Source organism: Perognathus longimembris, chromosome 5, assembly GCF_023159225.1.
Source record: "Perognathus longimembris pacificus isolate PPM17 chromosome 5, ASM2315922v1, whole genome shotgun sequence".
Lineage (NCBI taxonomy): Eukaryota > Metazoa > Chordata > Mammalia > Rodentia > Heteromyidae > Perognathus > Perognathus longimembris.
In genome coordinates this window covers 3,990,868-4,015,850 of record NC_063165.1, presented here as the reverse complement: position 1 = coordinate 4,015,850, position 24,983 = coordinate 3,990,868, and the positions used below count along the sequence as shown (strand labels likewise).

The 24,983-nt window shown below is 56.9% G+C and overlaps 1 protein-coding gene across 1 annotated transcript; it reads left to right on the top strand.

Annotated features, from left to right (window-relative positions):
* Positions 1 to 263: 263 nt before the first annotated feature.
* Ets2 (ETS proto-oncogene 2, transcription factor) lies at positions 264 to 14,837 on the top strand. The gene is made up of 10 exons (XM_048346225.1): positions 264 to 317; positions 4,186 to 4,257; positions 6,205 to 6,316; positions 7,753 to 7,872; positions 8,293 to 8,493; positions 10,368 to 10,451; positions 10,994 to 11,215; positions 11,490 to 11,753; positions 13,701 to 13,819; positions 13,980 to 14,837. Exons 2-10 carry the CDS (start codon positions 4,186 to 4,188, stop codon positions 14,193 to 14,195), a joined length of 1,410 nt encoding a protein of 469 aa, XP_048202182.1. The 5' UTR covers positions 264 to 317; the 3' UTR covers positions 14,196 to 14,837.
* Positions 14,838 to 24,983: the final 10,146 nt, after the last annotated feature.

Genomic DNA, 24,983 nt, shown 5'->3' with positions numbered 1-24,983 from the left:
GCCCCGGGCCCGTCTCCCCGCCCCTCCCTCCGCCCCCTCCGCCCCCCGCGCCCGCCCCGCGCCGTCCCCTCCGGCCTCCCCCGCTCCGCTCCGCTCCAGAAGAGCGCGCGGCGAGGCCCGGCCGGTTCTTCCTCCCTCCACCGCGGCGCCGGCGCCCGCCCCGCCGCCGCCGCGAGCTCCGAGCCCCGCGCCCGCCCCGCCGCCGCCGCCGCCGCGAGCTCCGAGCGCCCCCCGCGCGCCCCAGCCGGCCCGGACCCCGGGAGCCGCCGCCCGCCCGCCCGTCCCCCCCCCCCCGGCCGGGGGCCCTGCCGGCCGCGGTAAGCACCCCCCCTCCGGGGCGCGGGGTGGGGGGGAAGAGGACCCCTCGGGGGCCGGGCCGGGCCCTCGAGATCCAGGCCCAGGTCGGGCCGAGGCGGCGGCCGCCCCGAGGGTCTGGCATCCGGGCTGCGATCGGACTCGTTTCCCGGGCACCGAGTGGTCTCGGGGCTCCGGGGCGCGGGCGGGTTGGTCGGCTTTTGTTTGGGGAAGGAGATGCGGGCCTTCCGGGGTCCCGCGGGGTCCTGCCCGGTGCGCGCCCGCGGGCCGGATCTCCCCGGAGGAGGCCGGGGCGGAGGGGGGGGGGCGGGGGGGTGGGGACGGCGGGCCGCGGAGGGGCGCCGGGCCCCGGGAGGACCTAGCGCCGCGGAGGCCGCGCCCCCGGGGCGGACGTGGCACCTGCCGGGCCGGCTCCGGGCCCACCGGAGCGGGGGCGGGGGGGACCCCGCAGCTCCCGAGCGGGGCGCGCGGCCGGGCACTCCGGCGGCGCGCTGGGGTCCGTGGGGCGGCTGGGTGTTGGGGCGCCCGGCCGCGGACGTCCGCGCGCTCGTGTGTGGATCGATCGGGCTGTGTGTTTATGTGTGTTTTGTGGGTTAGTTTGTTGTTAGTCTTTTTTGGGGGGGCGGGGGGCGCGTGAGGCTTGTGTTTTCCGGACTGGATTCCCCGGGTGGCCTAGAGTAGTCGTCGGCTGGCTCGCCACTTGTATGGAAAGTGAAGAATGAGTCGTCCCGCTTCGGGGATCCCCGTCCTCCAGTTCACTCCTCCAGCCTGCCTGACCCCGGCCCCCCGGCCCGCCGTGGGGGCGCGGGGTGCCCGCCCGCCCGCCCACCCACCCACCCACCCACCCACCGCGGCCGCCCGGCCCCCTCCGCGCGCCCCGGGGAGGCCCGGAACCCAGCCCCGCGGTTACTCACCCCTAAACCGACGGCTCTCACGTGGAAAGCAAACCGACCTCCCCGAGCCTTCGCCGGCTTGCCTTACCACCCCCCACCCCCCAGGAAAACCGATACAAAGCTGTGCTCCTATCTTACATAAGTGATTATTACTCCTTCGTTCCAATAGCTGTTCCACTGTTCCTGGTTCATAGGTCCCCTTCCTTCCCTCCCTCCCTTCCTTCCTTCCTTCCCTCCTTCCCTGGCTCATAGGTCCCTTCCTTCCTTCCTTCCTTCCTTCCTTCCTTCCTTACTTCCTTCCTTCCTTCCTCCTTCTCTGGCTCATAAGTCCCTTCCCTTCCTTCCTTCCTTCCCTCCCCCTCCTTCCTGCTGTCCTTCTCTTTTTGTTCTAAAGCAGGGTCAGTCCTACAACACCGAAGGATCTAAACCTTTGAAATTAATTTATGTAGAGGAACATGTCAGCAGATTGAGTAGAATAAAAGGAACTGAGATTTGATTAGCTATGTGTGTGTGTAAGAGAGAGAGCTCCTGAAACCATTCAGCTGAGCACATTTAATTCTACAAGGATTTTAGAAAACTCATTAAAAGCTGGACAACAAAAGAATTCTATTCCGTAGCTGCTAATTACAGCTCTTTATGTGGGAGTGGCAGACTGCCTTTTCTCCTGGTGTTTGTACACAGAAGGCAGCTAAGCTCTTCCAGGGCCTTCCCTGGAACCCTGGGCCCATCCATCCTCCAAGCTGGGGTGGAGGGTGGGGAGTAGAAACTAGAAGTCAGTCAGCCAGCCTCTGCCGGTGGAGGGACGAGGAAATGCCCTTTCCTCGGGTTCCGGGTGCGGGATGGAGGCTAGCAGCACTCCGGGGTCTGTCGTAGGGTTTTCTGCTGGTGGCTCGGTTTCACCCCACAGGTAACAGGGCCCGCTGTGTCTGCTGATGAGCACCTTCTGTTAGACCAGAGAGAAGGTGTTTTCTGCTCTCGGGATGTCAGGGGCCAGGGGCCAGGGGCTGTTCCTCCTCGGTCCAGTGGGGCACAAGACTTCAAACCATGAACTCTCTCCCCGGGTCTGGTCCCCACTCAACCCTGCAGTGGCCCCACCATAGCTCTGTGGTCCCAGGCCAATGCTTCACTGGGAGGTGGGGGGGGGGGAGATTGAGGTGGTCCAGGGCCCCCCCCTCCATGGTGGCCTCAGTCCTGGGGACCTGGCGGTTGTCATGGCTGCTATCGAGGGAGTGGCATCCTGTACCAAGTGTACATTCTGAGCACAGGTGGCCGCTTTGAGTCAGGACAGCCTCCCCCCCCCCCAACCCCCAGTAACCAGTGCCTCTTTGCTCTTCCTCACCCTGTGACGGTCATGGTGACCTTTACATGAAACTCTGAACCCCGACAGCCTTCCCAGTACCTCCCACTGGCCCTGTGGCCTTCTTAGTCAAGGCGTGCCTGTGTGTATCTAAGCACACACATTCGTGTACACAGGAGTGCATGCAAAGTGTGGGTGTGTTGGATACCCATTGGTTGACACAATCGGGTTGAGCCATGGCTTTTGACCATAAAAAGAAGGCAAGAAAGCACAGCTTCAGTGACGCCTGTGAGGTCTACCCGCCGCGGGGGGATGGGGGGGTACCCCAGGAGGTGAAGTTGCCTTCCTTATTGGACCATGAGGTTCAATTACTTGACTCTTTTTCCTTTTTCTTTTTCTTTTTTCTCCAAAATTTTGCCCTCTGGCAGCATTATCCAAGTGTCCTATCCAAGTGTTTTTTTTTTTTTTTTTTTTTGGCCAGTCCTGGCCTTGGACTCAGGGCCTGAGCACTGTCCCTGGCTTCTTCCCGCTCAAGGCTAGCACTCTGCCACTTGAGCCACAGCGCCGCTTCTGGCCGTTTTCTGTATATGTGGTGCTGGGGAATCGAACCTAGGGCCTCGTGTATCCGAGGCAGGCACTCTTGCCACTAGGCTATATCCCCAGCCCCAAGTGTTTGTTTTTAACTCGGGTATATAACTTGTTGGGCCAAACACTCGCCTCTGATGGCCTCCTAGGAAGTCTTGTTTGCAAAGCCGGCGGTTTAAAATTCAACCGTGGTTTAAACTTTTCTAGTGGTCCTAGTACAAACAGGGCAGCAGGTGGAACTGATTTCATTTCCCAAAAATACCATGGAGGCACACACAACAGATACATAAGTTACCACAGATGATGGTGTTCTTTTTTTTTACCCCCCCCCCCCCCCCCCCCCCCCGCTAAATCTGTGAAATCTCCAATGTACCCAAGTTACATGCTTTGGCTCAGAACAGGGGGCGTGAGTGGACCCCTTCCCCCCTTGGTGAGGAATGGGGCAGGTCTTAGGCTTTCCTGACCTGGGTCCCGTCAGCGCAGCCTGGGAAGAGGACTGACTCCCTCCCTGTAGGTTTCCTTGAGCTCCCGGGCTGCAGAGGAGAGGAGAGCCTGCCCGCCCCCCCCCCCCCCCCGCTGGCTCCAGCCCTCCCCCTAGCTGATCTGGGAAATGTCCCTGGAAAGCAAGCGGCGGCCCCCTCCTCAGGGACCAGCCAGCCGGCCGGGTCCTTCAGACGGGAAGCCCCCAGCTATGGGAACTCAGGGGCGGATCCGAACTTATTAGTTAATATTTAAATACCACCCTGGCACGCTCCGCCGACCCTTGGGAGGAAAACCTTCTGAATAAGCCTAGGCTGTATACAGGGTGCACCACCTGCCACCTCAGGACTCCCCGGAGTCAAGCCTCAGCGCCACCGACGGCGATGACTTCCTTAGAATGTGCTGGCAGGGCTGGGGGGCGTGGCTCAAGTGGTAGGGCGCCTGCCTAGTGCAAGGCCCCGAGTTCCACCCCCAGCACTACCAGAAGACAAATAAAAGTACCTATATGTGTATCTTCTTAAACTACGCAGGTATATACCGCACACATACGTGTGCACGTGTGGCTATGCGTGTATCTGGGGCCTCTTTGACTCTTGTTTCCTTTTCTCTTTCAAGATGAATGATTTTGGACTCAAGAATATGGACCAGGTGGCCCCCGTGGCTAACGGTTTCCGAGGTACCCTCAAGGTGAGTGAGCCGGTCTCCACTAGATTGTCCTTTACAGACGGGCAAAGGTCGCCTCTTCAGAGGAGAGTCGAGTCCGCCGGGCTGGGTCTCAGGGCGCCGGACCGCGCCTCCGCTTTCGTGCACTGGCTGGGTGACTGGGCTGTCGGCCTCCTCTCTGGGACTTGGCCTGCGGTCCTGTGGAGTGCATATGCTGGTGCTTGTCCGTTTCCTTCCAGTTGGGAAACTTTGGAGATAGCGAGGCCTCGCAGACACCCAGGAGCGGGCTTGGCAGGCCAGAGGCCGGTTAGGGATGGAGATGCAAGCTTGCTGCTCTGGTCAGGATTGGGAACGCCCCTGGTGTGTTCCCAGGCTGCTCTCCTGGTACAGCAGCAGCAGGTGGGGCCTGTTTATGCAAGCCAGAGACCAGATCAAGAGATCAAAGAGCCTACTCCCTGGATAAACACACTTCAGGTCCCTGTGCCAGTGGGGACCCTGTTTCCTTTACTTATCTTCTAGAGAGACAACAGGACTGGGTTGCTTCTCTTGCCTGACGTTAATGTTCTCCTGGTGTGGGCTCCGGCTTCCTTCTAATCCATTGGGATTCTTGGTGTGGTCCATGGAGATCTTGAACTTGGATGAGGGTTCTGGTTCGATGTGGCCGGCTGTGTTGAGTGTGGTAGGGACAGTTACCCCAAGGTGGCGGTTCTGACATTAACGTCTCACCTCTCTAAAAGAGTTTTCTGGGAGCTGAAGGAATTTGGTGGTGCTTTTCATCGCGATATCTGGATCCGAGAAGACAGAGTCGTGTGTTGAAATACTTTGTATTGTTCTTGGGCTTCCTGATTTTAAAAAAAGAACTTGAGTCCGGAAAGGCACTTCCTGACCTGGATGTTGCTGCTGGGATTTTTTTTATATTATTTTTTTTGGTACCAAAATTAGTTCTGTTGTGAAGCCCCCCGTCTCTCCAGATGGGTGTTTTGTTGGACGGTCCCTCCAGGATCTCGGAACTCCCGGGGTTTGGGGCTGGGAGCTGAGTCCCTGCTCTGCCTGGCTTCTTTCGTAATGTGTCATTCACCCCTTCCGCATTTCTAAAAAGAAAGGCTATAACCTACTTTATTCGTAAATGTGTTACACATTTATTTATCCATGACTCAGCAGATGGGTCATTGTATTACACATAACAGGGGTTTCCAGTGTATATTATATTGGGGAAATGAGTCTTTTTCTTCACATTTTCCTAAGCCGGTCAGAAAGGGACGATTCAGAAGTCCTCTTTGCTGTATGTCTTGCCAGATTTTCATGTGTGATATGTAAATTATCAGCAACCATCTTGAGGCGTGTTTCTTTTTTTTTTCCTGCCTCATGGACACCTTACCATAAAGCCTACTTCTTATGGAAATCTTACCCCTTAGTGCATGATTTGGGGGTTCTTTTGGGGGGGGGTCACCCTACCACTGGAGCCATACCTCCCATGGAGGCTTTTTGGTGGTTTGTTGGAGTTAAGAGTCTTTCCGGCCTGGTCTGGTTTCAAACCATGTGAAGCCCCGAGTTCAAATCCCACTCTGACCACACCCCGCCCCAAGCCCCCAGTTCTGTGAAGGGCTGTTGTTCTTGCACACCTGCCGAGCCACACGGAGGGAGAGAGGCCTGCTGGTTTGTAAACAGGGGCCGTCTCACTTTCTTCCCAGCGTGGTCCTACGTTCTGGTTATTTTTAGGTTTATTTTTATTTATTCAGGTTGATTCGGTCAACCCAAATAACCTGACAGCCGTTCTGACCCCATGAGGTTAATCGAGGGTGATCCCTTTGGCCTTAGGAATTCTCTCTCCAGCACAAGGCGGTTAACTCCGTAGGTGGTAATCGCCTATTTATGTCCGGGTTGAGTTGGTTGGTGGTCAGCTGACCCCTTTGGCCGCTTTGTAAATAGCAGCCTAGCGAGTGACTGTTGTTTCTCCCTCTTTGTCCCTAGCGCCAGCCTGCCTTTGACACCTTCGATGGCTCGCTGTTCTCCGTGTTCCCCTCGCTCAGTGAAGAGCAAACACTCCAAGAAGTGCCCACGGGCTTGGACTCCATCTCCCATGGTAATGTACTCGTTAGGCCCAGCCATTCTCTCACACACACACACACACACACACACACACACACACGCACGCACCTCTGTGCACCATGGGTCTTGGCCGTTGTGTCTGTCTCTGTGGCTCTCGGCACATTCGTAGTTTGCTCCTTGGAAAGGCAGCCAGGGTCCTCGCCGTTCCTGGGACAGCCTTCTGGGATGGCGTTACTGACTGGCACTGTTCAGAGATGACTTTGTCGGGTGAGGCAGATGTTAGAGAGCAGCCCAGAAGCTTGACGACAGACTGCAGGCTTCTGTATTGTGGTATCACCCACACACACATTTTTTTTTTTACTTGTTTATTTTATTTTTCTGGGCTTGGGCTTGAACTCAGGGCCCAGAGACTGTCTGTCTGCTAGCTTTTGTCACTCAAGGCTAGTGCTCTACCACTTGAACCTCCACTTTGGACTTTGGGGTGGCTAATTGGAGATGAGAGTCTCTCTGATTTTCCTGTCTTGGCCGACCTTAGGTCTCAGTCTCCTGAGTAGCTGGGACTACAAGCATGAGCTACCGGCATCTGGCTCCCGCCATTTCTCTTGCTTGAAGTTTTTCAGAGTTTCCAAGAAGGGTTTTCATTTGTATTTTTTTCCAGTAAGAACTGAAGTGTGCTTTGTCAAGTACTGCCTGCCAGGGAGGCCCAGGCCCCTGGCCTGCCTTGCTTTGAGCAGTAGAACTCCTGTCTCGTGAGCCTTTTATACCCTCGACCAGCAGCAATACCCTTTACTGGGGAAAAACTTAGAATCGACTTAACTAAGAAATTTTACCTGCCAGATTTTACTGCAAAATAAGATTGAGCTGGATTATTTTTTAAATTTTAGATATTTCAGTTGTAAGCGTAGTTCCTGAGATGTGATTTTTTTTTGTTCCCATATAGACTTGTGCATCTTTTTCCTAACAGTGCTAAAAAGGAACCCAGGATTTCTTCCTTGCTAAACAAGTGCCCTACCACTGAGCTATGCCCCTATTTATACTTCTTTTTAAAAAGACGTGTTAACCAAGCACTGGTGGCTCATACCTTATAATCCTAGCTACTCAGAAGGCTGAGATCTCAGGATCGAGGTTCAAAGCCAGCCCAGACAGGAAAGATTGTGGGACCCTTAGCTCCAGTTACTAGCAAGACGCTAGAAGTGGAGCATGCGAAAGCACGAGGCCCCGAATTCAAGCCCCAGTGCCAACAAACACGTGTGCGTGCACACACGAGGATTTTGGCGCCCCTGAGGATAGGACCCAGGTCCTCGTGCTTCTTAGCAAAGGCTCTGCGGTTGGAGCCAAGCTCCCAGCCCTGTGTCGGTGTTCTGTGTCATCGGGGGCGGTATTGTACGCAGCTGGACTCCTGACACCGTTCCCCGCGGGGCTCCCCTGTGGAGGTGTGTAACCCCGTGTGGTGTTGGGGTTTCCTTGCAGACGCTGCCAGCTGCGAGCTGCCCTTGCTCACCCCATGCAGCAAGGCTGTGATGAGCCAGGCCCTGAAGGCCACCTTCAGTGGCTTCCAGAAGGAGCAGCGGAGACTCGGCATTCCCAAGAGTGAGTGAGCTCCGGGGCTCTGGGCCTTGGGCTGGGGGTCTCGGGGTGGGGGGGGGGGGGTCTCAGACCGGAGTCCCTGGGCAGAGGGTCTTGGGCTGGGGTTCCGGGCGGCAGGCCCGGGGCTGGGAGTCGCAGACTGGGGTCCCTGGGCTGTGCCCCCAAGGGTGCCGGTGGCTGCACTCTGTCCAGAGTCACGGGAATAGTGGGGTTGCCCCGGGCCATTTGCACGTCAGCCCAGCCAGCCACACACCCAGCACCCTGAAAACACCCCCCTGGGCGCCCCGTTGGTGTCCTGGACGGTGCCTGGCCTTGGCAGCCCACGCCCTGCGGGGCTCCCGGCTGTGACGGGGGGGGGGGGGGGGGGGGGGACACCGAGGGCGGCTTTCCCGGTCTCACGCGCGCCGCCCTCCACTCCGCTAGACCCCTGGCTGTGGACGGAGCAGCAGGTGTGCCAGTGGCTGCTCTGGGCCACCAACGAGTTCAGCCTGGTGAACGTGAACCTGCAGAGATTCGGCATGAACGGCCAGGCGCTCTGCAACCTCGGCAAGGAGCGGTTCCTGGAGCTGGCGCCCGACTTCGTGGGCGACATCCTGTGGGAACATCTGGAACAGATGCTCAAAGGTACCCGGGAGACCTGGCCCGGGTCACTGAGCCCACCCCCCCCCCCCCAGGGGAGTCGGGCAGGGGTGGGGGACACAGGCCGGGCCCTTCCACCTGAGGGTCACCGACGGTGATCAGTGAGGCCAAGGAAACGGTCCGAGTACACCACCCCCAGGGAGTCGGGCCACGCACGTGCAGGGGGTGTGTTCCTCTTGGGGCGTGCCTGGACTGCCGCTGGAGCCCCATGGCCACCTGTAGCCTTAGTCACCAGTGACTCACCGTCGCCAAACTGCTCCGGTCACACCACAGCCCCAGCAACTCGGCTATGTAGGCCAGGGCGGGCGCCGGTGCCTTCACCCCGTCCGGCGTGGAGGAGGCCACCCTCCGCCCCGTGATAAGCAGCCTGCCGATCACCCCCGGGTTTCACAGCGGGTGGCCCCGCGGCGGCCGGCGAGGAACACCCAGGAAAGCTGGGGGAGGAGCTGCCCGCGTGTAGAAAGCAGTCACCGGCCCGCACACCTGGAACCCTAGCTTCTCGAGAGACAGAGAGAGCTGAGGAGAGAGAGGGTTCACCTCGAGCCAGCAGAAGGCTGGACGTGGAGGTGTGGCTCGGGGGGTAGAACACCAGGCTCGTGTGGAAAAGCCGGGCAGTGACATGAAAAAGTGGCGGGTACAGCTACACCCGGGTGCAAACATGGCACCGAAACCACCTGGAGATCAGCGGGCCCGTCACCAAAATACATGGAAAACCCTGCGTCGGAACTTACAAAGCAGGAAGGCAAAGGCCCAAGATGATGCTGAGTTCAAAAAGAATTACATATGTGTGTGTGGTGTGTGTGTATGCACACGCATATATATTCATCCACCTACGCATACACCTGTATTCTAGCTATGCGTCCATTCTATAGCGAGTACGTATAGAGAGTGCATATAATAGAGAATGTTAAAAAATGCAAGGGCGTTATTAATAAGCACACTTATTTGTTGGCTTTGCGAAACTATGTCTCGGTGGATTTTAAACACGCTGAGTCTTAAACATTCCCTGTAGGCTCAGAATCTCAAAAGACTCGAATTCAGCCACCTGTTCATGGCAGCTTTGGGGGCCAGGGAGCCCTGTGGGAGTCGTCCTGTCCCCCTCCCCCCGCAGGTTTCTGCGGACTCGGCCGGTCTCAGTTGCTTCCCAGTGGTTAGGCACAAGGTGTGGAGGTTCCCCAAGGAGGTTCCAGCCACCCCCCGCCCCGCCCCAGCATTTCCGGACCTCCAGACACCGGGGCAAGCCCGATGGAGGGTTGGAGCCATGGACCACAAGGCCCAGGGCACAGAGCTGTGTTCCTTTCATTACAATAACCCTCTCCGCTCCCCCACAACTCCCCTGCATCACCCCGTCATGGTTTCTTTTTTTTTTTTTTTGGCCAGTCCTGGGGCTTGGACTCAGGGCCTGAGCACTGTCCCTGGCTTCTTCCCGCTCAAGGCTAGCACTCTGCCACTTGAGCCACAGCGCCGCTTCTGGCCGTTTTCTGTATATGTGGTGCTGGGGAATCGAACCTAGGGCCTCGTGTATCCGAGGCAGGCACTCTTGCCACTAGGCTATATCCCCAGCCCCCGTCATGGTTTCTTGAACAGAGGAGCGCGTTAACTCCATCATCTGCGTCCTTTGAGTGTCGCACTACCAGGGAAACGTCACTTTGCCAGTGATGTCGCTTAATTTGGGAACGCTTCGTAGAATAAGGTGCGGCCGGCCGTTCCTTGTGTGTCTAAAGATACCCGAGGAGCTGGGCTGCACTGGGTCCAATAAATGGGGGGCCTCTGGGTGCGTTTTTGTCGCCCTAGCTCTTGAGCTTCTCTCGTCTCGTGGAGCCGAATGACATCGTGTGACTCCTTGCTCTACGTTTCAGAAAACCAGGAGAAGACAGAGGAGCAGTATGAAGAGAACTCACACCTCAACTCCGTGCCCCACTGGATTAACAGCAACTCCCTAGGTGAGTCTGCTCAGTGTGCTGGAGAAACTCCTTCTCAATCCTCCCGGGGAACGTGCGCGCGTCGTGCACATGCGCGTGTGGACGCCAGCGTTGAGGGTTGAGCTCGGAGCCTGGCACGCTTGGTTAGCTTTTTCATTCAAGGCTGGCCGCTGTACCCCCAGGCTCTTTCTTTGGTGGTTTGTGGGAGGCCGGTAAGCATCTCAGAGACTTGGCAGCTCAGGCCAGCTTCACACGCTGTGACCCTCAGGTCCCAGCCTCGTGAGTAGCTAGGATTAGAGGTGTGAGCCACCGGCACCGGCTTCTGGACCTCAGCCCTTTGAGGGAAGCCCCCCCGGGGCAGACGGACCATGCGCTGGGCTGCGGCGCGCGTAGTGAAGGCAGATGAGCGGCACGGAACTTGGGCTCTGTGGGTCACTGCTGGTCTAGGGCCTTCATAGAGCGAGGCGCAGACGGAAGTGGGCTCTGTGGTCTGTGGTGTGGGGGGCGGGACACGTGACCCCCACGCGGCGTTAACAGCGCCCCCTCCCCGGGTTCCGCCACAGGCTTCGGCATGGAACAGGCTCCGTATGGGATGCAGACGCCCAGTTACCCCAAAGGCGGCCTCCTGGACATGGGCCTGCCCTCCGCGGCGCCCGCCTCCCTCGGCCCCGACCAGCACTTCCAGATGTTCCCCAAGTCCCGGCTCGGCGCCGTCAACGTCAACTACTGCGCCGTCTCCCAGGACTACCCCGGCGGCAACTCGAGTCTGCTCCACGGCGGTTCAGGTAGGCGGGCGATGTGGGCTCAGCCGTCGGAGGAGGAGGCCGTCCCTGGACCCGTCCGTTCCCGTGGCAGCCGCTGGCTCTTTTCCATCGCCGCGTAGCATCCGTTGCTCCCGCGAGCGGGAGATGACACGCACACGCGTGCGCGTGCGATCGTCCTAAGGAATAAGGACTCTTGAGTTTGTGAGAGGGCGGTGGGGGTGAAACCGCTCTGGGGGAACCGAGTCACGGCCACGGGCCCGAGGAATGATGGGATCGGCCGGGTTGTGTTCCCTAGGGAAGCCCAAAGAGTGCGACTCGCCCGAGAAGAGCGCGGACAGCTTCGAGAGCTCGGACTCGCTGCTGCGGTCCTGGAACAGCCAGTCGTCCCTGCTGGACGTCCAGCGCGTGCCTTCCTTCGAGAGCTTCGAGGACGACTGCGGCCAGGCCCTGGGCCTCGGCAAGCCCACCATGTCCTTCAAGGACTACATCCAGGAGAGGAGCGACCCCGTGGAGCAGGGCAAGCCGGTCATCCCCGCCGCCGTGCTGGCCGGCTTCACGGGTGAGGGCGCGCGCCTCGTCCCCGGGCTGTGCGGTCGGTCGCAGGTGTTTTCCGAGGGCACCGGCCCGGTGTCGACACCCACATTTTACGCGCGGCTAGCCGAGCCCTGAGTTCCAGAAAGGCCAGCCGGGCAGGGTAGGAATTTGCACGGGCCCGGAGAGCAGAGTGGACGGACGGGAGCCCAGCCGCGGGCCCCCCCCCCCCCCCCCCCCCCCCCGTGGTGTGGGCGGGGCCGGCGGGCGGGTGCAGTCCAGGCCCTGACTCACCCTCCCCCGACAGCCAGGATCTCCAGGAATGTGAACCGGCTCGGGGAGGGGCCGTGGGGCTGGACTCGTCCTGTCCTGGACTCGTCCCCGACTCGCGGCCCTGTTTACCTTTCCCGGCTCTCGGTGTTTTTCAGGTTTGGATGAGGGCTATTCTAGGCTGAGGACAAATATTAAAGCTGTTTTTTAAAAAAAGCAGCTATTTCCAGATCCTAGGGTGGAACTAGCAGGACCTCGTTGGGACCTTGTTTTCAGTGCTTCTGCGTGAGGGTTGTTTTCGTTTCACGGTGCCGGTCCTGGGCCGGGACTCAGGGTCTCATGTTCTCGCTTGGCTCTGTCGCTTAGAGCTAGCGGACGCTCTAGCGCTTGAGCCACAGCTCCGTGTCTGGCTCTGTGTGTGTGTGTGTGTGTGTGTTTAATTGGAGTCAACTATCTCACAGACTGCTGGCCGGGCTGGCTTTGAACTGTGATCCTTAGCTCTCAGCTTCCTAAGTAGCTAGGATGACAGGCGTGAGCCACTGGTACCTACCTGCCCTTGCTTGGTTTTAGATGTGCTTTTTTTTAATATGTTGACCATAGGGAGCCACTGTGGATGTTTTTTTAATGCCAGAGTAGTAGGAGGCTCCGGTGACCCTGTGAGCCCCTTTCACGGCTGGCGGCGTGACTGAGAGCCCGGCCCCTGGCTGGTTTGCCCTTTGCCGGCGCCCTTGCATTCGAGGGGAAATAATCCCCCGTTGTGTGGAAGGAGGCTTCCGTGGGATCGGAAGCTCTGGGCCGGAGGCCCAGGAAATCGGGGCCTGTATTTATTTCCTCATCTCCTCGTGTGCGACCCCCTCTGCTTCATGGTACAATCCCGCCACTGGCCCAGCGACACGTGCGCCTCCTCGCCGGCTCCCGCCAGAAGGCCCGCTGACGTGTTTTGCCCTTACCAACTCCACTCGGAACAAATCCAGGGAACCTCATACTCTCAACACTGCTCAGATTGCCAGCGAGTCTACTTGTTTATGTTTTTGTGGCGGTGGGAGTTGACTCCAGGCCTCGCCCCAGCCCAGCAGAAAGGCATTCTCCTTCTAGTCATCAAGATTTTAAGTGATCGGGCTGGGAATGTGGCCTTAGTGGGCAAGAGTGCTCGCCTCGTATCCATGAAGCCCTGGGTTCGATTCCTCAGCGCCACATATATAGAAAACGCCAGAAGTGGCGCTGTGGCTCGAGTGGCAGAGTGCTAGCCTTGAGCAAAAAGAAGCCAGGGACAGTGCTCGGGCCCTGAGTCCAAGGCCCAGGACTGGCAACAAAAAAACAAATTCTAAGTGATTACTTAAAAACTTCTAAACCTCAGCCCTAAATGCACTCTTTAAAGGAATTAGAGGGCTGGGATGTAGTAGTTCATCAGCAAAGCGCTTAGCCAGCAAGTGCGTTGTCCTGGGTTCAGTCCCCAGTACCAGAAAAGACAAAAAAAATACAGTTAAAAAAAATAACCCAGCCAGAAACCTTGAGGAACCGTCGGGGAGGAGGGAGCAGGAGGTGGAGGAGAGGGTGTTGCATCCCTCCTGGCTCCAGCATGCTCAGGGACCCCACCCCCACCCCCGCTGCAGAGCTGGGTTCAGGCTGGGTGCCCTCCCCCCCCACCCCCCGCCCGTGCTCCTGTCCGGTTGTGTGAGAACATGTGGCTGTCCCCTCTCCCCAGGGAGCGGCCCTATCCAGCTGTGGCAGTTCCTCCTGGAGTTGCTGTCCGACAAGTCGTGCCAGTCCTTCATCAGCTGGACGGGGGACGGATGGGAGTTCAAGCTGGCTGACCCCGACGAGGTATGGGGGGCCTCCGGCTCGTGCTGAGCTGGCCCGGAGCCGGGGCGCCGTTGACAGGTGGACGCCTTGGGTGCGGGGGGGGGGGGGGGCCCTGCTGAGGGCCACTTGCCGCTCCCGAGGGGAGGAGCGTGACCTCTCTTTCACCCGTGTCCCCCCGAAGGTGGCCCGCCGCTGGGGCAAAAGGAAGAACAAACCCAAGATGAACTACGAGAAGCTGAGCCGGGGCCTGCGCTACTATTACGACAAGAACATCATCCATAAGACGTCGGGGAAGCGGTACGTGTACCGCTTCGTGTGCGACCTGCAGAACTTGCTGGGCTTCACGCCCGAGGAACTGCACGCCATCCTGGGCGTGCAGCCCGACACCGAGGACTGAGGCCGCGGCCACCGCCCTGAGCCCGCCCGGGGCCCGGGGGGCTGAGCGGGAGACCCCCCTCCGTCCATCCTGACCTGGGCTCCCGGGACCTTGGCACCCGTCTGTCCAGGGGCGTCGCCGAGAAGCGGCGGCCTTCCTTCCCCGCCAGGCCGTCTCCTGGGGGCAGAGTGGACTTGGCCGCCTTGGCTCCTCCATCGCCCGGTCTGCCCAAGGGCAGTGCCCCCTCCCCCACTTTCCACGGGGGGTGGCCGGGGAGGAGACGTGGGGAGACCCATGCCCTGGGCCAGGCGGCTGGGCACGGGGACAGTTCCGGAAGCAGAGGTCCGTCCCGCAGGTGGGGAGTGTGTGGACACGCAGCCATTGAAGAGACGATGTATTTTTTTTTTTTTTCCAATGCTGTCTGTCCTCTTGCAGGCAGGAATAGCAAATGTGAACCGCCTTCTCTCGCGAGGGGAGGGGGGAGGGGAGGGGGAGGGGGAGGCGACGCCGCCGTTTCTGAAGGGAGTGTGTACATAGGATTGTCGTTCTTAGCGTCGCGAATCAGAATCTTCTAACCGTTCTATTTAACAGAAGTTGTATATTGTAATTTAAAGAATTATATATGTAACTGTATTTGAAATAATGCAGGCATCCAGCAGGGTTTCCCTTTTTTTTTGTGGGGGGGGGGGGATGGAGTGGGGGGGCGAGGTAACAACGAGCAAATTTTACAAAGAGGTAACCGGCCGCGGAGAACGAGAACATGTTGCTTACCTCGGGCAGTGCCCCTGCAGGAATTCCTCCCTGGTTTTGTTGTTGTTGTTTTGTTGTACTTGTTTCGTTCTGCCTTGGTTCCTATCTGACAAGGCCTTTGTACATTGGGGGATTTTTTTTTTTTTTTACGAGAAACTTTAACGTTATTATCGGAGGGGGCCTCTGGCCTCAGCGCCCCGCTCACTGTATGTAAAGCAGAAGAAGCTGTACAGCTGTATTTTTCTCGACAAATGGCCTATGTTTTCCACTTGCGCGCATGCCTTCGAGTCCGTTTATACACAGATGCGTTTTATTTTTTGGTGGCCCCGTTCTGCCCGGCCGCCCAGCACCTCTCCTTTTTCCCTGGCTTTGCCGATTCCTCTCCCCCCGTGCCCTCGGGTCTCCTGTGTGATTAAAATAAGAGAACTATTTTTGGAAACAGGCAGCTCCTCTTCAGAGATCAGGAGGGATCTGTGTAGCAGCTATTTTTACTGCAAAAGTAATTCACTGGAGAAAAAAAAAAAGTAATTTGTACGAGAGCTCTATTTTTATCTCGGCTGGGTGTAAAAGATAGAGATACGGATGTATCGAGTGCAGGGCTGGCGGGGCAGGGCCGAGCCGGCATTAAAGCGTGAACGAACGCGCGTGAACGCGCCCGGCTTCCTGACACCGCGGCCCCCTCCGCCTGGCCTCCGTGTTCCGAGCGCGTGGCTTTGGGCTGTGTTTTTTTCCCTCCTCCTCTCTTGGATTTCTTGGACGTGGACGACCGGAAGCATGGAGAACATGCTGGCGAGAGGAAAAGGCCCGGATTCAGGCGAAGTCTCTCCTGGGCCTCAGTGTTTTAGAAACCGCTGGTCACGTGGCCTTTGACGTCAGCCTTTGCTTGTTACTAGCAAGATGGCCGTGGACCAGTGGTTGATCTCTCTGAAGTCTCCTGTGTGTTGAGACCACCGCATGGGGGCGGGGTGTTCTGAGACACCCCCCACCCCCAAGGCAGTCCTGGGAGGACTCTGCCTACAAACCCAGGATGGGACTGCAGGAAGTAGGGCGTGTTATCCTCGAGTTCGGCCTTGGATCACGGCAACGCCAAACCAAATCGAGCCGCGGCCTCCGCTCGCTCGAGCCACGGGAGCCACAGGAATTGCCCGCCGCACGCCGTTCTCTACCGCTAGATGCGGCAGTGTTCTGGGGTTGGATGTCACTGAAGTGTGAGGGAAGCCTTGGGCGTGGCGAGGAGTGACTCGAAAGTTTGCAGGTTTCATAATTCGGCCTTTTCTTGCTGAAATAATAAAGCGTTTGGTTTATGTCGATGCCTCCTGGTGGTCTTGACTCCCCCCCCCCCCAGTCTCCTCCCCCCTTCCTGACTCGGAGGAAGGGCACAAGGATGCCCCCCTCCGGCCCGTTCCCCACCCCTGGCCTTAAGTCACCAGAGTCCAGTCTACACCGTCGGCCCCAGCCACGAGTTGACGTAGGAGCCACAGGGCTCAGCTCTGCCCTTCTGAGGGAGTGCCAGGCCGTGGGCCTCGGTGGGGGGGGGGGGAGATGGGCCTTTCCAAAGGGTGCCCGTGGAAAGACGGGGGCGCTTGTGCTGCTTTTAGGGGATATGATATACCTTCGGGCTTTCATCCCACGGCTGTCCAGGCTCGGAGACTAGCATGCTGCCGTGGGTGGGGGGAACAGGGGCACATGTCCTAGTCTTCATATTCCAGTCTTCCAAGTCTGGAAGGACCCTACAAAGCCTCCCTCCCAGTGCTTACCAACAACTAGCTGGCTGTATCTCTCCATCGCGCCATATTACAAGCCAATGCAAAAGTTTAAATCCTCATTCCAGGGTATATCACTTAGGTATTATTAGCATGAACGCATCTTTTCCCCCTTTAGCATCACTGGGGTTTGAATTCAGAGCTTTGCACTTGCTAGACAGATGCACTACCACGCGGCGCTCCGGCCTGTTGTGCTAAGGTTAATGCCGAGCTAGGGTCTCATCCTGGATTGCTACCCGGTTTATCCCCTGGCTGCGATGGCCGGGGCATGCCTTCACGCACACCCGGCCACTAGTTGAGATGGGGGCTTGAAAACCAGCCTTGGACTTCAGTCCTCCTGATCTCTCTCTCTCTCAACTAGGTAGGAATGTAGGTGTGAGCTACCATGCCCAGCCAGCCTTCAGCATTGTTCTTTTCATCAACAATATACTTTGAAGGCGCTCTTTAATGCTTTTGAAAATCTCCTGCATGTTCGGTTTCTATACTCTTCGGGCGAATTTTGGTTGAACAGATGAGGGAAATCTGACCTAACAGAGTGGGAAACCAGGAGGTCTATTTGCCAACCATATCAGATGGCTGCGGATACTCTTGGGACACAAAAGTTTACATGTAGCAACTTCTTAAAAGTTGCAACTGGGACACTGAATTTCACCTGGCCTAGCCAAGACCTGAAGTAGACCTTTTGTCCATGGGTGGGTTTTGTAACCACTCATCTGTCATCGTGGGAACACCGCTTCAAAATGGGGACGCGGTTTAACATGTTAGCCCATGATTACACTGATCTCAGCAGAAGAGGGTGAGGGACCACGGAGCTCACAGCGATATGTTTTTTTTTTTAATTTACATTTTTCCCCTCAAAGATTCAAAGGTTATCAGCAACAACTATCTCCCTAGATTGGTTTTCTTTGACGTGCTTCCCTCATTTATTCTTGAGAAGTGTCACGCCCAGTGCCCTGAACGGACAGACGGACGGACAGACGTGTTGCTGTCTGTGAGTCTGATGGTTAGTTTAGCTGGTAATTCAAACACATCGTGCCTTTCCCTTCCTTGTGGAGTTGCCCTACTCCAGGAAGCAGCAGGCTCCGTGTCTTAAGACAGGGAGACTAGAAGGACGAAGGACACAGGTGCTCTGCGGCAAGTTGGTTGGTTTTAGGGCTCCACGGAGCACATCTGGTGAGAAGCTGGTGCTGCTTGCTCTTCCCTTCCTCCCCCTCCCCCACCCCCCAGCAAGGGCAGAAGGTGAAGAATGAATGCCCTGGCTGGTTTTCAGCTCCAGCTACCCCGGCCTTTGCACTGTCAACGTCCACACAGCGATTCGGAAGGCCAGTACGGCACTAATACTGAAAATCACCTGATACCCGGTGCCAGTGGCGCGCACCTGTAATCCTACTGCTCGGGAAGCTGAGATCTGAGGATCGTAGCTTGGAGCCAGCCCAGGCAGGGAAATCCGTGAGATTCTTATCTCCAGCGAACCGGTAAGAAGCCGGAAGTGGATCTGTGGCTCTAGTGATAGAGTGCTAGCCTTGAGCAGGAAAGCTCAGCGACAACACCCAGGGCCTGAGTTCAAGAAACACCACCAACAACAATGACGGCAACAACAACAAAAATAACCTGTGACCTGAGAGTGCCCCGAATCACATCCCACGTAGGCACGGGGTGGGGAAAGGAAACGCCATCTCAGGAACAAGTCAAATACAAAAAGGAGCTGGAGGCTTGGCTCAAGTGACGGAGACCCTGCCTAGCTCAGCTCGAGGCCCTGATTGCAACCGCTGGAAGAGAGGAGGGGTGGCAAAGATACCATGACCGAGAGAGGCATTCTAGGCAGAGCGGAAGCGAAGCCATTCTGCGAACGCTACGCGTTTCTGTGCCTTTTGAAGCTCTAATGTTGTATCTGAAGATACACAAAAATGAATTGATGGCTTTTTATCATGCACTTGTAAAAATACCGGTTTTATCAAACCTCCCGGAAAGTATCGATCACTATTTTTACAGTAAGGAAGTTGTGTTTCTAAGGGTGTCACCAACTGAGGCATCCTACACTTGAACCCCAATTATCTCAATTTTTTAAAATTACACCCCCCCCCCAAAAAAAAAGAAAGGAAGGAAATGAATGATTTAGAGAAGTCATTTTCCTTCACAAATTGAGATCCTGCCAGCGTGAAGGGTCTGTCCTCCATCTTTCAGCCTTTCTGCAGCGGGGGGGGGGGGGGGGGAAGTGGAGGGTGACAGGGGCAGGATGCTACTCTGGGACCACACCACGTCCTTGCTTCCTCGCCCCCCCCCCCCAGTGTCTCCAGCTTCCCTCCTTCCCTCCCTCCCTCCCTCCCGCTTTTCCTATCTCTCTTCCCTCCTCCCTCCCTCCCTCTCTTCCTTCCTTCCTTCTCTCCTTCAATATTTGGGTTTGAACTCAGGGCTCACTAAGCAAGCGCTCTACCACTTGAACCACAACCCCACCCCCAGTCCCCGTTTGCAACAAGACCGGAGAGCTGCCAGTGGTGGGCGGATGGACACTGGCAGCCGACAGATGTGTGAGCTGCTGGGTGTTGAGCACGGACGCGGGGAGGCGGGAGCAGGGGCGGAGATGGGGTCGGCTGGCGGCGTCAGCCCCTGGGAGAACACGGTGTGTCAGCTGTTGACCTTTGAAGGCCGCTGTCGCTGTCTCTCAACTGCTGTCATGAGTTTGCATCAGGACTTCTCTCTGCGTTTCCTGCGTGCGGTCGGTCTGCGATGACACAGCAAGAAGCACCCGCAAACGCCCCCCCCCCATACACACACTATGAGACACACACACACACACACACACACACACACACACACACACACAGCACAGGCCAGCTCTTGCTGGACATCCCAGCACGGTGAGAATCGATTGCTTTCCTTTACAGTTTGCCCGGCCTGTGGGACTCTTGTTCTGCCAGTTGTACACATGCAGAGTTCGGACTCAAGAGCTCCCCAGGGGCTCCCCAGGGCCCCCAGTCCCTCCTCCCACAAAACCACGCCCACCGCCCTTGGAGCGAAGTTTCCAGCATCCAGCGGGACTCCGGCAGGCCCTGGGCGCCGTGGCTGGCAGCCGCCCATTTGGTTTGAACAGATGCAAGCAAGCATCCTGCCATCTGGGCCAGATGTGAATCTGCCTTTTCTGCAGAAATGAGAGAGAAGGGCTGGGCGGCTGAGAGAAGCCACCCCGTGGTGGGGTGGGGGGGGGGAACCCCCGTGGGGTAATTAATTCTGTCGTAACGGCTGGGTGGAGCCAGGCTTGTGAGTCCTGAGGGAAATCACGTGAGGGGAAAGGCCATGTTTGGTCACGGCGGGTGTGACGCCACCTCGGGGACTGGAACTGACTGGGCCTGCGCTCCGCGCGTGCGGTTACCGTCCTGTCCCCGAGCTGCGCTCGCGGGATTGCCACACCACGCATGAGCTTACGGGCAGGGCCTCGTGAGAGCCAGGGGCCGGGAGAGAGGACAGAGAGAGCCGCAGAGCAAAGAAAAAGCCAACTCGTGTCGCTCGTCACTGCAAGATGGGCCACCGCGTCCGTGTCCACTCCCATCTGTCACCCTCGAGAGGCGTCCGTCTTGCAGGAGGAACCCCGAGAGCGAGACTGGACCGGAGGGGCTGGCGCAGATCTTCCCGCGGCCCCCGGTCCGGCAGGCCTGTGTGCGGGGCCGGGGCGTGGAGGGGCAGGGGTGCAGTCGGTGGTCTGGAGCCAGAACCGCCCCTCGGTGGGAGGCTTGCAGGGACACGGGCCACCCCTCGCCCCTCCCGTCCCCGGTGGCCGTCGAGGCAGTCAGGGGCTCCCCCCACCTTCCCCCCCACTCGGGGGGAAGCCGCGTTTCCACGCCCTGCGCCATCAACGTCTTAGCTGGGCGCTGGTGGCTCACGCCTGTCATCCTAGCTACTCGGGAGGCTGAGATCTAGAGATTGCAGTTCAAAGCCAGCCAGGGCAGGAAAATCCAGGATACTCCAACTGACCACACGTGCGCGCGCACACACACACACACACACACACACACACACACACCCCGCTGGAAGTGGTGCTGTTACTCAAGTGGTAGAGTGCTAGACTTGAGCAAAAAAAAAAGCTCAGGGACAGAGCCCTGAGTTCCAGCCTCAGGAACAGAACAAAAAACAAACAAACCACCCAGCTCAATTTAAAAGGACAATGGATCTGGGTTTTTTTTGTTGTTGTTTTTTTAAGTTCTGAGATAAAAGTTCTGAGCTATCTGAATTTAATTTCCCAGAAGGGATCAGGAAATGGAGGAAGAGAAAAGGAGAAGTGACCAGCCCACAGCTGTTGCTGGATATTTACTCAGCCCACGACTGCAAGCCCCTTGGGCCGCTGCTGCCCCCCATCCCTTGACCCCACCCCTTCCCGCTGGCCCCTCCCACTCGCAGAGCCCGTCCTGGGGAGGGAGGCCGTCCGCATGTCCCTCACGCCGCATCCCCCTGGGACCCACGGCAAGGACATTTCCGTGTAAACCCTCCAGGACCTCCTTCCTGCCCATTCCACGGGAGAATACTCGGAACCTTCATCTCTACCGCCTACGTTTCCAGACGGCAACTGGCAGGGTTGGAACCTTGTCCAAGGCCAGCTCTTGTTCCTGACGAGCGGCTAGAAAGATCTAGAGTCTCTATTGTAGAGACATGTCTGAAAGGAAGACATTCAAATGGTCCTCGGATATTCAAAACCAACGCTCACCATCACTAATGAACAGGGAAGTGTTGCGACCCAAACCCCAAATGAGGTGTGTCTGCACACCCCTGCAGGTGCAGGGAGAAGGGGGGGACGAAAATCGGCGTGGAGGCTCCTCAGAATCTCCAAACAGAACTTCCATTGCCTCCGGTAATACCAGAAAAAAAAAAAATGCTTCCGATCACTTGAAAGTCAACAACAATAAAAATGTATTCCCCCCCCCCCATCCAAGTTTATTCTCGGGCTCTTGTAATCCAGAGTTGTAATCCAGCAACTGAGGAGGCTGAGATCTGGGGGGTCACAATCAGAAGCCAGTCTGGGCTTTAGAAAAGTCTGAGAGACTCCCATCTCCAACTGAACAGTAAAATGCTCAACTGGCGGCTTGGCTCGGGGCGGGGGGGGGGGGGGGGAGAGCACCAACTTTGATCAAGAAAGTAAACGTCCGGCCTGGAGTTCAAGACCTGGTACTGACAAATTAAAAATAAAAACAAAAAAAAACCTAAAGGTTGAGGGCTCAAATGTAGGGGTTCTAATGTCTCGTGTCACCCCAACACATCAAATAAAGTGGCGAAGGGCAGAGGAAGGAGTTTTACCCAGGAGCGTGGATGCACCAAGGGGATGAGCAATGTAAGCAGCCAGATCCTGGGCGTGGCTTTAGGCGTAAACAGAGCTGTAGACATCGATGGAGGAAGGTTGGAGGTTGGAGGTGAAGCTGTGCATCACTGAACTGCCCTGGTCACGGCTGGACCTGGTCATCACCCACCATCCTAGCCCCAGGCCCCCGGAAGCTGTTTATCATCCCCTGCGGGAAGTGACCTCTGTTCCCGATTCGAGCTCCTCCTCTCCAGGGCACAGCCTCATCCCTGAGGTTTGGTCCTCACTGGAGGGGGAGGGGGGCTCTGCCAGGCCCCGAGGACCGGGCCTGGGTGCTGAGGTCGGCTCTCAGTGTCAAGGTGGTCTCCACTGGTCCGTCCTTCCCGGTTCTACAGCCGACTGCAAAGTGACTTCAGGGAGAACGGCTCCGAGCAAAGACAGATCCAAAATGGAGACCCAAGCTCTTTTCCTGTGCTTCATTAATTAATTTGTGGGCTCCCTAAAAGTGAGTCCGTGCTTGTTTATTTATTTTCATTTTTGGGGGTGCTGGTTCTAGGGCTTGAACTCAAGACCGCTGGCTAACTGTTCCTAAGCTCCGTTGCTCAGGCTAGAGCTCTACCGCTTGAGCCACAGCTCGACTTCCCGTGTTTTGCTGGTTAACTGGAAACAAAGGAGTCTCGCGGACTTTCCTGCTTGGGCTGGCTTCAAACCATGATCCTTAGATCTCAGCTTCCTGAGTAGCTAGGGCTACAGGCGTGAGCCACCGGCACCTGCCTTGAATTGGTGCTCTTTAGCAAAAGCTGTCTGTGAGGAACTGTGGATTCACACCCCTGCTTTCTACAGGATTGCCAGGCCTGGGGTCTCAGGGTTTAGGTGGCTGAAAAAAAAAAAAAAAAGTGCTGCTTGGTGTCTGTTGAAAACCAGGTGGAAAGTTCTAGATGCCATAGGAAAATTCTACCACTCCACTTCCGTCTTGCAGTTCTCCCGACAAGCAGGCGTTAAATGACAGGCTGTTCAGAGCAGGTAATTTCCCCGCCCCACCCCCCCAGAGCCCTTTATTTATCTGAATACTAAGTTCAGAGGTAGCCAGTCTCACAAAGAAAGCCTGTGGGCGGGCCATCTCTTCAAATGCCACCACCACAGCGAGGGTGGCGGGCTCACCTCGAGGCAGGCTGGCGGGAGCCAGGGGGGACCTGCCTTCCATTGTCCTGATGTAGGTAACACTTTGTTCTTGGAGTCGTCAGCTGTCTATGCAGAAGGTCTTTCAGCCCTTTCTTTTCTTTGTTATCCACTGTATTCCTTCTCAAACATCTGCTGACCAGAAGGGCCGAGCACACACTCCTGAATGCAACGATGCTGCACATCCAGAGACTGACCTCAAACAGCCGGTGGTGAGCAGCCTGAAATCAGAAAGAGCCAAGGATCCTGGGGGTACAGACACCCCAGGGCACTTCATCCCCTCTGGAGGTCTTGTGTGAGAATTGAGCCACTGTAGAGAAAGCAGGAAAGCGCAGAGTTACAGAATCCCGACGCCTTCGCGCCCTCCGGTTCTGGATCCAACTGCTCCTGAAGCTCTTATGAATTTTCCCAGACTGGTCTCCTCTGGGTTTCTGCCATGTTGAACTGGGAGACTCTCACTGAAAACACTGATACCAAATCTCCCTATGGGCAAAGTCTGTCTTACGTAGGAGCCTCTCAGAACAAACCAGAGAAGAAGGCCCCTGGCCTCCGCTGGCTGGAGCGGGCTTCCCTTTGGAGCAGCACCTGCCTCGCTTCTCCTCCAAGGTCCCCCTCTACCCCTGGCTTGCTTTCCCCTGGTTTCCAACCCTTCCTGGGAAGCAGAGCTAGAGGAATTGAAGGCTTGGCCGTGTCCTGTGGCCCCTAGGCCCCAAACAACCGCGCGCGCACACACACACACACACACACACACACATACCGATGGCCCTAAGAGCAGAAAACTGGTAGAGTGCTAACCTTGCACACACAAAAAAGCTCAGGGACAGGCCTTGGGTTCAAGACCTACAAGCAACAACAACAACAATTTTAGTGCAAAACCTAACCAGTATCACAGGCTGAATTCCTGTTAAATGTGGCTCTGTAGTATTCGCTGCCAGCAAAAGGGCTCAAAAGGACTGACAGTCTTTTTATATAAATTTTTTTTTTTTAAGATAAAAAGGAGCTGTGTTCTTTACTGCCCACAGGAATCCCTTCCGTCCCCACGGGGGTTTGATGTTTGACTGGAAGTGCCAATGTGTAAATGTAGTAGTGTCGTGAATGGAATCGGGCGGTGTGGAAAGGGCTTCGTGTGCAGGACGAAAGCCGGCGTGTTGAGCCACTGGGTGCAAACGCCACACACGATGAACTCCAAGTCATGTCCCAGAGGGGAGCCAATGGAGGGCTCCACAGCCCCCCATCTTTGCCAACACTTGCTGTTGTCAGTTTTCAGCCTTGGCCATTCTTTTTTTTTTTTTTTTTTTTTTTGCCAGTGCTAGGGCTTGAACTCAGGGCCTGAGCACTGTCCCTGGCTTCTTTTTGCTCAAGGCTAGCACTCTGCCACTTGAGCCACAGCACCACTTCTGGCCGTTTTCTGTATATGTGGTGCCGGGGAATCGAACCCAGGGCCTCATGTGTACGAGGCAAGCGCTCTTGCCACTAGGCCATAAGCCCAGCCCCAGCCTTGGCCATTCTAAAGGTTGTCTACTGGTGTCCCACCAGTGGGTCTCATTTGCACGTTCCTGTTGGCTGATGGTGGCGGGACAATCTCTAGGTGTTTGTCAGTCCTCCCTCCGGGTCTTCTAGTACAGAAGGCCTCCGAGTGCATGGTCTCATCTTAACTCTCCTACCTGCTGTGCAGTGCAGCCACAAACCTCTGAAGACACCCAGGCTGGGACTGGTCAAATGGCCGGAAGCTCCGCCCCCCCAGGACGCCTTTCCCTGACGCAGTACTGAGCTCAGCCAGCACACAGTGCTTGCTTTCCTTTGTAGATGCTCTCTTCACAAGAGATTTGTCAA